Source organism: Miniopterus schreibersii, assembly GCF_964146895.1.
Source record: "Miniopterus schreibersii genome assembly, chromosome: 1".
NCBI classification, from domain to species: Eukaryota; Metazoa; Chordata; class Mammalia; order Chiroptera; family Miniopteridae; genus Miniopterus; species Miniopterus schreibersii.
In genome coordinates, this window is record NC_138101.1 from 90,463,341 (window position 1) to 90,477,451 (window position 14,111).

The following is a 14,111-nucleotide window of genomic DNA, read 5'->3' on the forward strand; positions in this document are numbered from 1 at the left end:
TTGAAATTAAGATTCAATTAAGTGGATTATCTTGACACTATTTCAGATTTTCCAGATGAACTGAAGTGAAGATGCTGTATCTCATAGTACCTTTTCTTCAGTAGCTTCTTGTACATTTTAGTTGGTATAATGTTATTTTGAATTTGAATTAAATTTGGAAATATTTCAGTCTCAAGTAATATATTCATGAGACCCCTCAGCTCTTTTAAAGGCATCTACTTTTCATTAAATCGTAATTTGGGACAAATGTGATGAGTTTTAGCAAATTTATACTTTCCACTACTATTTATAATTTTCTTTGAATATTTTTACAAGTGATTGGATCGTGTTTCTCATGGCAAGGCCTAATTACTATCGTTTGGAGATGTTTGTCCAATACAGAGAGAATTGTAACTCTCTGTGATTTCTTAATTTGACATTGGATCTCCATTTCAGACTAGTGACAGGTGGCAGGATTTATGTGTAGCAGGGAGAGAGGGCAAGGCCAGGTTACCCTCGAAGGCCATTGGAATGACTTCACTTTCTATTATGATAGGAATCTATTGGAAGAATTTGAGCAAGGGATTGAATGTGTGAGGAGCTCTGAAGTTCATTGAAGCCTCTGGTTAAAAAAATAAAATAAAAAGAGAAAAATGTTCCACAATGTTGAACTTACTACCACTTGATCCACCTACATACCCATTTCTCTTTGGGACGTCAGTAGATTGTAAAGCTTTGAGATTCATGAAGAGGGTCAGGGCTTGAGAGAGGGGCTGAATCAGATGTCTAAGTAACCTAATACTGATTAGGCAGGAGGATTACATTTCTGTGTCTTTAACCTGATTAAGCAAACAGGAATCTGTCCATTATGAGGAAAAGAAGGCGAATTGATGTATGTGGTGATATTTCCCAGTTACATATTATGTTAATAATATGTGACTCTAAGTACATCCAGGGTGGGCAGAAGTAGGTTTACAGTTGTTCGTATGGAGAGTAATGCAGTAATTAGTAAATAACAATACAAAAGTAAACTGTGTTTCATGTACTCACAGCTGTAACCTTTAGCCCTATCCTGTATGTGAAGTTATAATTATTAACATAATTTAATTAAAATGTGATTTCTAAAACCAGTAATGGAAATATCTTACTAGGCAATTGTGAGACAACTTCAACAAGACCTGGCTGATACCAAAAATAAACTATCCACGTTAGAGGCTTTGCAGAAGGTTGAATCACCCTCTCGTATGAATTTAGAAGACGAGAAAAAGAAGTTAAGGCAAGAATTAGATGAAAGCAGAAGTCAAGTATGTATGAAATTTAACATGTCATCAGTTCATCTACAGCTGGTTAAACAATATAAAGTGTTTTAGGGTACTACTTTTCATGGTTAGCTTTCTTTTCTATTTTTATTGTAATTAATTTATTATAATTTTATTATCTTTATAGTGCACTTATTTCTTAAACCCTGGCTTTTATCCTGCCATTTGTATTTTATGGTTTTTCTTATAATATTTAGCCTTAGGAAAGTTGAGAATTATGCAGTGTTCTTCATAAAAGTCAAGAGGCTTTTTTTTTTCTTTTTTTTAACTAAAAAATATTTTTAGTGATATCTCCATTATCATGATGAGGCAGCCAGATAAAATCAAAGGATAATGCTTAATGGAATGTTCCAGAAAATTGTTTTAGTTCTTACCTTCATTTTGGTGAATAGATATAGAATCTGTATTTATTTTACAGATTTTGAAATAACTTGTACGGGACGGTCATTATACAAACTGGTTGAAGTAGGCATATCCTTCACTTCCTCTCAGAATATTATGAAAGCATGGAAATCGTCAGACAATTAAGAAAATTAAATCTAGATCAACCATTGGATTTTTTTTGACAAAAGCTGTATTGATATAATTTACATATCATATAATTTGCCCATTTAAATGGTACAAATCAATACTTTTAAACATATTCAGAGAGTTGTGCATCTATCATCTCAATCAATTACAGAATATTTTTATCACTCCAAAAACAAACTCCACATCTCTTAGCTGTCTACCAGCTTCTCATCTCGCCCTCCACCAGGCTACCACCAGGCTACTTTTTCTCTGTTGACTTGTCTATTCTGGATATTTCATGTATATGCAAGCACACAAGTTGCAGTCCTTTGTGATGGGCTTCTTTCACTTAATGTAATGTTTTAAAGGTTCACCCACATTATAGCACATATCAATATTTTATTTCTTTTTATTGCTGAAAAATACTTCATTGTGTAGCTCAACCATTTATCCATTCATCAGTTGATGGCACTTTGTGTTGTTTTCACTTTTTGGCTGTTAATAATTCTACTGTGAAGATTAGTGTACAAGTCATTGTGTGAACATATGTTTTTATTTCCTTGCCATTGGACTTTATCCTCTGAGATAACTGGGCTGATTTCAGCATCTTTCTGCTGTTACTCATGCTGTCCATTCTGACTTTTCAGTTTCTGTTCCTCTTGCTTATTCCTACATCTATCTGGACCTGGCTCCCAATCTCTCCTTGTCCATGAAGTGATCTCTGACTGTTCGAACTCTCACTGACCTCATCCTTTTAAGCACTTGTCATCTCTTCTGTACAAGAGAATTTAGGCCTTAATTTTACATTGTTTTAATTTTTCTCATAAGAGATAATCTTGTCTTTCTAAGTATAAATTTGTCCGTGACATATATTATATGATATAAGTATATGATATTATATGATATAGTCATATAAGTTGGAAATATTTGAGCTTAACTATTGTTAGAATAAAATTAAATACTTTATATCACTGATGGACTTGGGATTGAAACCCAGATATTTGATCAACACAGTGTTGAGGTGAAGAGTCTGAATTGGCAAGAAGATAGCTCTAGCTTTCTCAGGCCTTCAAAGAATATAGTTGAGTATGTATGTGAAAGGCACGTCAGAAGTCTTCCCTAGGTCCGGTCTCTATGGAATAGGAAATTATTATTATTTTTTAAAGGCAAATAATTGATAATCTGATGCTCATGAAAAACACTTGCATTATGAGAAAAAGCAAGACAGAGAATGCTGGTTAACGAAAGTGCCCCCAAGATCAGAACAGAACACTAGCACACTCAAAGTAACACCAATAAGAATCAACATAAAATGTACAAGATTAGCTATCTACATAGGTGACCTATCACATCATGGTTTATGAGTGTGTGGTTGAGGGTATTGTCTATGAGGAGCTAGAAGGGAGAAAGAGAAGTACAGATGAGCTCAGCAAAGGGGTCAGGGCTGGAAATGTTGAGGGAATCTGGTCTGAAGTGTTGAGATTTAAGGAACTCTGAATTTTAGGAAAGGAATAGACTGCTCTCTATCTATAAGTCTGTCTCTGTTTTGCTTGGTAGTTCAGTTCATTAAATTCCAGCTATGAGTGAAATCATATGGTACTTGTCTACTGATGGTGTTGGTGGTATTGGAGGGGGGTGTAGGGATGGAGCGGAAAAGAAAAAAGCTAGAGAAAACTCATGGACAGGGACAACAGGGTGGCAATTGCAGGGCTGTGAGGGGATTGGGGGAGGTGGAAGGGGGCATAGATGGGATACGTGGTGATGGAAAGAAAAAAAAGAAGTGAGGTAGAAAAAACAAAAAGTAATAAAAAAGAAAAGTGTGAAGCTGGGTGATGAACCTCTGGAGGGTAAATATAATATTCTATCTTCTTTTGTTTGTGTTAGAAATTTTCTATAAAAAAAGGTTAAATAAAAACAGATTGTCTTAGGTGAGCACTGTCTATCCGCTGCTTGACTGAGCTCCCCCAGTTCCTCCTTCAGAGCCCTCCTCTTGTGCATGTGTCTGCGATTCGAGCCTATCAGCTTTGAGCCTGTCAGCTTTCTGTCTCTTAGGAATTCCTCATAATTTCTGTTGTATTGATTATATACTGATTTTCATGTGCTAAGTATACAGTCTCTAGCCCATATCTTTAGTTTAATGTGTTGCTATAAACAAAGACCATTGAATTATAAAACCAGGTATTGAGTTTCTTAAACTTGTTACATCTCCCCTCAACTTCAGTGTAGCTCTAGCTCATGGCATTCAACAGGGTGAAGACAAATAAACATGCTACCACTTTGTTCCAAACAAACAAAAAATAAATAAAGAGTAAAACTAAATTAAAAAGGAATAGAAAGAGTCGAGGACTGTCCATCATGTAGAAATGAATTGGGGTTGGAGGCCCAGAGGGTGGGGTGTGGTCCTTGTTCCCAGTAGCTGTGGGAAGTAAAGCAGCACAGGGCCTAAAGGAGCCTCAGGAAGTGCTTGGGGCAGTTACAGGGCTGGAGTGGATTCTCCTGTAAAAGGAGAGGAGTGGGGAGAGCAGGAGCCTGGGGGTGAGCCTGTGTTAAAGATGCTAGCGTTGAGTGGAAGAGGGGAACAGGATGATGGGAAAAGCTACAAGGATCAAGTAAAAGCTATGATTTTATTCAATATAGAGAAGACAAACTTTGTTTAAAGAGAAAAGTGTTTAACAGAGAAGGAGAGATTGAAACTTACGGCAGAAGCTTACAGAGAACGAGAGCATCTCATCCTAAAATCAGATTTGCATGGGAAGTTTTCAAAGATTATCCTTGTAAGATTCGATTTAATAAAACCTGGAATATGTTGAATTATTAATGGAATGTTTCTAGGACAGTTTTAGAAACTAAAATGTCAATATAGCCATTCTCTTAAAGTTTTGGTTTTTTTTAAAGACTTAGTATTTTATATGTCAAAACCTCTGTTTTAGCAAATTTTGGCAATTTAAATTCCAGACCAAAAAATGGTGAAACTTTAAAGTCAATTTAAGCTGCTGTAAGAGGTTATTATTTTTCAAATCTGTCCTTATGAGCACCAGGTTTATAAACTAGATTTTATAAACCTGTCTACTACGTTTTATAAACCTGTCTACACATATTATTCATGAACTCATGAGAAATCATATTTTTAAGAAAGAAGAGTGAATGTTTAGATTTTTAAAAATAATTCACTTTAAAAGTGTTTTTCACAGATTCAGCATGAAAAGAAACAGATAAGGGAATGGGCTGAGTTAAAATTCTTCCTGCAGTCTTGCCTGCATGAAGGATTAAAGAAGATGGGTGAACTGGAGAAAGAGTTCACTAGGTAAGGTTTTAATATTTCAGACCATTTCCACCTTCAGTTAAGATTTAACTGCCACTTACTTTATTAAAACCAAAATTGAAATTTATTTCCTATGTGTAACTTTCATAATTAAACAAATTATCCTATTTAAAAATTTACTTCAGAAACTCACAGCACAATCTGAAACTGCTTTGAGGGCCGAAATACTACTTTTTTTTTTCTTTAAATACATGTTTATTGATTTCAGAGAGAAGAAGGGAGGGGGAGAGAGAGAGACAGAAACGTCTATGATGAGAGAGTCATTGGTCCGCTGCCTCCTGCACGCCCCTGACTGGGGATCGAACCCCGATCTCCTGGATCCTAGGTCGATGCTCAACCGCTGAGCCACGCCTGGCCAGGCTCTACTTACTCTTTAGTGGTTCCTAAAACAATAATGAGGATGCATTTTGCATATCCTTTCGACTGCACTTTTCATGTCTACCTTGAATTTTTACTTCTGCAAGATGTCTTTGCTCTCTGGTGACCTTTCCTACTTTTAGTCGTGAGTGTGCTTCCCTTCAGCATTCAAATAGTTTAATATCTAAAAGCCTCCCTGTGTCATTGTTTAACAACATCAAAAATTCTCTTGATTTGGCTTATGTTTCTTTCTCCTTTTTTAGTTATAAAATATATCACACATACAAAATTGTCTGTATGACTTAAAGAAGTTGTATAATCGTGTTTTTACCACTAGTGAAAAATAATGGGATTTTCCCCAATGTCTGGGAATCCCCACATGGCTTCCTTTCTGTTTATTTGCCGAGCACTTAAGTTTGTTCTCTGATCCTCACCAGTGTTTTCCCCTCATTTCACTGTCTTTCTCTACATTGCTTTGTATCCCTTTCATTTTGTTAAGGTTGTGCGAGCAAAGATATCTTCTTAAACTGCCTCGAAGAGATTGCTACACATGCTCTCTCTGACTTCCCTTCTTCTAAAGCCCTGCCCCTTTCTAATTCTGCCTTCAAGTCAGACTTCAAAGATGTTTCTCTCCTGCTTCTCTTTCTATTTCGAATGAGCTCCTTGATGTTTTTGTTGGGACCTTTCTTCTTGTAGACTGTCGTCAGGAGGTACCAAAAGGTATTTTTGTGTCTCTTCAAAACATTCACTTGTAATTATGCTTTTCTTCTTCACTTTGGATACTGATCTCTGGTTTATAGTTGATATTTAATAATAGGTTCATTTTTTATATTGACATACTAACATGAATATTAATAATAACTTAATTATAAGAACTCTGCATAGTTTCAATATTAACTCTGTATCACATATGCCATGAATTTTTTTCACCTTATATTTATAATTTAGATAGTATGCTTTCAAACAATATTAGATTGGTACAAATGAGAGGATCATAATTTATAGATTTATTTATTTTTTATGATAGAACATAGTATCTGTTCAAATAATTATCAAATATTTACTGTTAAAGAATTGAACTTACTCATTTTGTACATTTCTGCAGATTTAAGGAACTCTTAAACATTACACAAAGGAAGTTAAATGAACATGAAAATGAGGATCTTAGTTTTCCTGAAGATTTAAAACCAAGTCTAATTGAAATGGAAATTCAGACTAATATGTTAAAAGAGAAGGTAATTGTAAATTAGTTTTGGGACCCCAAAATCACCCACTTTGGGGAAATACATATCATTCAATTCTTTGAGCAGTGAAATACAGATTTTTCTATTAATTGTATAGACTTGGTATCAGTGAACAAGAGAGCCTTTTTTCTTTGTCACTTTTCTATAAAAAGGGCATACTGTTAATTCTTCTGTGCCTTGAACCCTGGCAAGAAGCATACCATTACTGGACCCCAGGCACCAGCACCAAATTAAAATCTTTTTTGGCAATGACTTTATTGAGATATAATGAACATACCATGCAGTTCACTCATTTAAAGTGTACAATTCAGTGGTTTTTCCTATATTCCAAGAGTTATACAGTCATCATCACAATCCATTTTAGAACATTTGCATCACCGTAAAAAGTAACCCTGTGCCCTTTAGCAACCACCCTGTGCCCGTTTCCACTTCCGCACCCTTCCTAGCCCTAGGAACCACTACTGTCCGCTCAGTCTCTCCAGTTTTGTCTATTCTGCACATTTCATATCAGTGGAATCACACAATATGTGGTCCTCTGTGACTGCCCTTTATATTTAGCATGATGTTTTCAAGGAACATCTATTTTGTGACTTGTATCACCAGTACTGCGTTTCTGTTTATTGCTGAATAACATTTCATTGCATGGAGCAACTACATTTTTTTATCTGTTCATCATTTGATGGCCCTTTAGGGTTGTTTCCACTTTTTGGTTTTGTTAATAATGCTGCTATGAGCATTCATATCCAAGTTTTCATTCTTTTGGGAATATATTTATAAATGGGACTGCTGGATCATATATTTAACTTTTGAGAAACTGCCAGACTTTTTTCCAAAGTGCTTACACCATTTTGCATTTTCATTCACAATGTATGAGGGTTCCTGTTTCTCTGTATTCTTGCCAACATTTGCCATTGCCTGTCTTTTGACTGTCGCCATCGTGGTGGGTGTGAAGTGGCATCTTATTGTGGTTTTGATTTGCGATTTTCTAATGACTAGTGATGTCCACCGTCTTTTCACATGCTGACTATCCATCTGTGTATCTTCTTGGAAAACCTGCCTCTTCAATCCCTTCACCCATTTTTAATTGGATTGTGTTTTTATTATTGAATTGTAAGAGTTCTGTATATATCCTAGATACAAATCCCTTATTAGATAAAGGATTTTCAAATATTTCTTCCATTCAGTAGCTCCCCGTTTCACTTTCTTGATGGTGTCTTTTAAAGCACAGAAGTTTTTGATTTTGACCAAGTCCAGTTAGTCTAATTTTGTCTTTTGGTTTCATATCTAAAAAAAATACCCAAATCCTGTCATGAAGACATACACCTATGTTTTCTTCTAAGAGTTTTATAGTTTTAGCTTTTACATTTTGAGTTAATTTTTATGTATGGTAGGAGGTACAGATCTAATTTTACTCTTTTGCATGTGGAAATCCAGTTGTCCCAGCACAGTTTGTTAAAAAAGACTATTCATGTCTGATTTAACTGTTTGGCTCCCTCGTCAAAAAGCACTTGGCCATAATGTGCGGGTTAATTTTTGGATTCTCCCTTCTAATTCATTGATTGATAAGTCTGTCCTTCTGCTAGGCCCAAATCAAATTTTATGAGTGCTCTTTCCCAGTCATCTTGCATATTACCAGGTGTTTTATGTAATAATAAAAAGTCAGTGTAGTGGAATGCTTTTAACGCTCCTTTTGTGGAGATATTTTGCTTCCTGATAAAGCCCGTGGCCAGCTTGTGTTTGCTGACTCTGACAGGAGGGGAAAGTAGGCTCACAAAGGTAACGCCCATTCCTTTTACTCTCCACTCCAACCTTTAGTCTCTAACCCAGTGCCTCCCGCTTCGCTTCATTTCCATTAAACCCTGTAACAGATCTGCTGCCTTGGCATCTACTTCATGTGATTGACTCATAATTCATAGACTCACCGGCAGGTTTCACTGCCCAGGGAGGAGAAGGGTCACAGCTGGCTTGTCCCCTCTCCTCTTTGGAAATGTCTCAATTTGAAATCTCAAAAATGTAAAGCCTATTTGTTTTCATGGAGAAACATTGTGGTGTGACATGAAGATGAGTCGGTCTTACCTTCCCTTACGAACAAGCTTGAGGGAAGGTAGAAGGAAATTGTATGTAAATGGTGCTGAAGGACACTGCATTGGTTTTACTACTGAGATTTAAAGAGATTTCATAATGTTCTCTATTTCCTCACTGAGGAGAGGAAGACTTGTCCTAACCATGGACTGCTTCTCCAGGGCCCTTGGCTCTTCTCCCTGAGCCCTTTTCATAAGAGGTGACCTGTGCTTACAGCTCTTTTCTCAGCCCGCCTCCTCCCTGTAGAAGGTCTAAGGCCCACAAGCCTCTTTTTATTGTGCACTGTCTTGTTCTCCTTTAGTCCAAGTGAGCAAGCAGGGGTTTTGCTACTACAGTTCTCTTAGAAGCTTTGAGTTTCCTGTGAATTTTATTTGCATTCATACCATTAGAAAAGCCGCCCTCGCACACTGTTTTAAGGTAAGCTCTTCACCTTGGGCTTCCTGGAGGTGTTGTAGGACAGTGCCTTGAAAACTCTCACATTCTGGAAATCCTTAAAGGCATCTGAGGCACCACATAAGTCTTTCTGAGGTCTTAAGGGTTTTCTAAGTCTTGGCTTCATCCTTAGACCATGCTTTCCTGGAACACCCTGGATTTGATGTTACCCAGAAGCCATGTGTGTATTTTAGCATTATTTGACCATTGGACATGTGGGAGAAGCTCTAAATGGGAAATGGATATTGGAACCCGGTAAGTTCTGGTTCTCTGCCATTTAATAGTCTTCCTTTAGCTCATCTTTCTAGTGCATTTCACTTTCAGGGCTTCCTAGGGAGAATCCAGTCATCCTTGTTTCAGTGTCATTTTGCTCACTTGCCCAGAAGCGCTTGCTGTCAGCCGCCTCAGGGCTATGAGGCCTCCACTCACTATTTCTTGGAGGCCCTTTTGGTTTTCATTGTCACACCTCTATACATTATCTCTGGATCCACCTACCTCCTGTTCAAAGGCACTCCCCCACATGTGTGTCAGCACTCCACTTTTAATATCAGTATCTGTGCCAGTTATTTATTGATGCTTAATAAACCACCCCTAAACCCTGTGTCTTAAAACAGCATTTACTTTGTTGGCAAATCTGCAGTGAGGCCAGCTCATTTCTTTTCCACTTGCCATCAGCTGGGGTGACTTGAAGCTGGGAACTAGACTCATGTAAAGGCTATTCATTCACCTGTTTGTCAGTGGCAGCAGGCTTTTGGCTGGGACATTAGCTGGGGCAGACTCAGCTGCCACCAAGACGAGGACTGACTACGCGGCCTGGGCTGCTTCATCCTTCACAACAGGGTGGCCGGGTCTCAGGGTGAACTTCCCGAGAGAGTGAGATGGGAGCTGTGTCACCAGACACAGAAGTCACACAGCAGGTCCACCACATTCTATTCACTAGAAACCAGTGACTAAGGCCAGCACTGCTTCATGGAGAAGTGCAAAGGAGTTGTAGACATGTTTCAGTAACTGCCTCACTCGCCTTGTCTTAGCAAACAATCATCATCTCTAAGGAGGTTCTTCCTCCCACGCCCTTATCACTGACATTCCAGCAGGTTTGTTGTTGACAGTGCTGTTCTTTTTGTTTAGTATGGTCCCTTGTTTTGTGGGAAGTAACAAAGAATTTCAATATTTCACTATTGATTTAAGCCCCACTTTTTTAGGGCTCATCTCGCTTAAACTTTTACAGTGAGAGATGTGATTTCTCCGCAATCCATGGGATCATTTTTTCTTGGAATGCAATTCAAATGAGCATCAACCGTTTGTAGTTCAATACAAGACTTACGGCGTTAGAATCCATAGTTAGAAGATTCATTAATTAGAGTCTCATTTTGAAAGTCTTATTTTGGGATGCATTTGTTGACTCAGTCCTAAATACCTCAAAATGATATCCCTGCACTTCTTCAAAAATTATGAAGAGTTAAGATGGGGGAAGAGGTAAGAGGCTTTCTCCTAAGAGGTGCCATAGAGTCATTTTGTGGAGGAAAGACATGAAACAGTCACAGAAAAAAAGAGTATAAAATCAACTGCAGACTCTGTGTGGCAAATATGATGACAGCAAATATATGTTTGTGACTCCTGGTTGTTTTAACTTTGGTCTTGATTCTGAGTAATCCAAGGTTCCACATTCTAAGACTGTACTACAGTACGGATAACATTTTACTGCAACTGAATTCATTTCAAAATGTCACAATTAACTGGTGTTGAATTAAGACTATTCTCAGTCCACAGCTTCATAACCAAACTATATTATTTCATTCACGCAGACTGATGATTTCATAGCAATAGAGGAACCTGCATCTTCAGCATGTGCACATCTGGATGAAGAAAATACACGTCAACAGACATTATCATCAGTGAAAGCAATTCAAAAGAAATGTGAAAAACTAGAGGATAAAAAACAGAAGTGGAAACAAAAAGCAAAAATGCTCAGAAAAAAAATGGAACTGAAGATGTCAGAAACAGAACAGCATGAACAGACGATTGGGGAGAAAACAGTAGAGCATTTAAATGAAAAATTAAAACAAGCCCATCTGTTGTTACAGGTTAATTTCTTGATCTTTAATGTGCTTTATTTCATTTCACTGCAAATTTTACTTTGGACATAGACATTGTATGTGTTTTCTCCACTTCCCTTAATAGCAATTTGTTCTGTAGATTTCAGGAAGGAAGGTGGCATATTTCTCATTTCAGTATTTTAATTTCCATCATTATTATCACTAAATTGACCATTCAGAACGATTCTTACTAGAGGATCATTTTATTTTTAAGACCAATTGATGTAAAACAAGACTATAAGGAAGAAAAGTAAAAATTTTGATTTAAAAATTATATTATTATAAGTTCTATTGTTCGATTTTTAAAAATGTAAATTGATTCTATTATTTTTTGAGTTATCAGAATGCATGAGTACTAATAAAAGAAAGATTTTAGGCTAGGTGACATGAGGAAGTCAGAGAAAGACAAATGCCATATGACGCTACTAATAAGTGGAATCTAATGAACAAAATAAACTGACGAACAAAATAGAACCAGAGGCGTGGATACATGGACCAGACTGACAGATGTCAGAGGGGAGGGGGTTCGGAGGGCCTGGAGAAAGGAAGGTTAAGGGATTAGCTAAAGAACATCTATGCATAGACCATGGACACGGACAACACTGTGGTGATGGCCAAGGCGGGAGGGGGGTGGGGGCTGGTTAGAGGCGGCAAAGGGGCAGAAAACGGGGGACATCTACAATAGTGTTAACCATATAAAATTTAAATAATAAAGAAAGATTTAACTTTCTTTTTATAATTTAGATTTAATTTAGTTAACCTAATATTTCAAACCAGCTTACTTTCATGTTAAAAGCTGCTCTGTGAATTATTGACTCAAAATTAAAGGAAACAAATATAATTATTCAAATTATGCTTTTTTAAAAATGTATCTTTCTTATTTGCTTCAGATGCAATCATTACCTCAAGAAAATCTACAGCAGTTAAGAGAGAATACTAAAGCTTCATTAATAAGGGAGCTAGAACTCATAATGAAAGATCTGGAATCTGAACTTTCCAAATTCGAAAAATATGACCAACTTCACCAGAGAGAAAACCAATGTACAAAGTCACTGTCACGTCAACTACTCGAGTAAGTCAAAACACAAAATCAGAGAAAATAAATTTACCTCATAATTAGTTTCTAAAGCATAATTTTTATCAAGCCAGGTTCATGAGATTAGTAGGGATGGAAGCTAACTAAGTAGTATAAGTTTGGAAAATTATGTTAGTAAATGAACTTGTCTATCAAATGTTTGTCCAGGACAGTTTGCATATCTTCCCCATTTTATTTTTTCCCCCTTAATATTTTCCTAAGTTAACCTACATGATGTACTAGTCTTTAAGCTGTTTTTGAAGCTTTATAATTTAGACAGCGATATTTTTATAAAGTTGCATGTTGTAATTACCCTAAATAGAAATATTAATGAGTTTAACTACTTTTGGAAAATAACTTTAACTGAAAGGGTTAAGTGCTGGGCACATTCTGGCGCTGGGTAAATTTACTTTCTTCACTGTGACCTTTGTTATTATCACTAGAGGGCACCTGGAGACAAACTATCCTTTATAGTTTTTCTGCTCAAAGGCCTGCAGGGTAAATGGGGAAAGATGAGCAGGGGTGAAGGGCGGTATGATTGACACAGTTGCTGAAAAGAATGTGGTGGAGCCCCGAGGGGGGGCGGGGAGACAGAAAGGGCGGCTCCCAGCTCCGGTGCCTTGGGAACAGTGTTACAAGCTGATGGCCTCTGGAGCTGTTTTCGTTCATTTTGATCCCCAGCGAGGCTGTCTTGTTCCCATAGAGGTTGTTGCTCTAAATTATGCGTCCATGGGAAATGTTTAAAATCTCCAAGGTAATAAGTGTATTGTACAGGGGTGGTGAAAGCAAATGCTTGACAGTGTCTTTGAGGGATTATTTAAAAAAACCTCTCAAGTGGTTCACTAGATATGCCCAAGGGCATCCTCCAGAATCTTGTAGGTACAGTCCTTCCAGGAGGCAGCAAGTGTCACCTGAGAAGCGGCCCACATCACAGCCATTTCTCCCCCCTCCCTGCTTTGGATTACTTGTTAGTGAGGAACCCCCTCCCCTCTCCCTAGAAACATAGTGCTTCTCTAGAACAATTTAGAACCTATACTTGAATATAGAAGGCCTGCTCCAACACATTTTCATTGTTAAAAAGGGAAATTCTGTTTACTATTGTGGCTACTTAAAAAAATGCAGGTCACTTAGGGAAAAATAAAATACTAAGCATTTGTTGTTTACAATCTTCACAGGACTAAGGAGAGGATGGCAGAGGTCAAAAATGAACTTCTCAGGCAGAAGCAACAGGAGAGATCTTTACACAGCACTCCTGGCACGATGCCAGTCCAGGAGACACTTTTTGTTCAAAATGCTAATAATAGTTTTGTACCCTCTAGAAATTCTACTACAAGATACAACTTGGGGACTCCTGCCTCAAGAACCCTTTTTATGAATTAAATACGCTTGTAATACTAAAAGGATTAATTTCTGTTTTTAAGTGAACATTTTTTGTCATCATCTTATGTGAGAGAATGTTCTTAATTGCTACTTTACTTACAGCATTTTTATAAAATGTCTTGCAGAGCAGTTGTACATTTTCTAAATAGTTAAATTAAGGAGATATATGAATTTTTAATTAATTTTTAAATTTATCTTCATCATTGAAAGTATTACAGATGTCCTTTCTGCCCCCCCCCCCCCCCCCCCGCTGATCCCCTCCACCCAGCATCTGCCCCCTCTGGCCCATCCACCCCAGGCCTTCTCTACACTGTT

General features: G+C 37.3%; 2 protein-coding genes across 2 annotated transcripts in view; both read left to right on the top strand.

Moving 5' to 3' along the window:
* Positions 1-14,111, top strand: part of LOC308567816 (putative ankyrin repeat domain-containing protein 26-like protein) — a gene marked incomplete at both ends in the record, with an annotated part of 466,689 nt that overhangs the window by 60,402 nt on the left and 392,176 nt on the right. The gene's annotated exons all lie outside the window — the stretch shown is intronic.
* Positions 1,224-13,796, top strand: LOC308562843 (ankyrin repeat domain-containing protein 26-like; the record flags this gene model as incomplete). The annotated part of the gene is made up of 6 exons (XM_081149270.1): positions 1,224-1,283; positions 5,000-5,112; positions 6,593-6,722; positions 11,051-11,329; positions 12,232-12,413; positions 13,592-13,796. The coding sequence occupies 6 exons, from the start codon at positions 1,224-1,226 to the stop codon at positions 13,794-13,796; spliced, it is 969 nt and encodes a 322-aa protein (XP_081005396.1).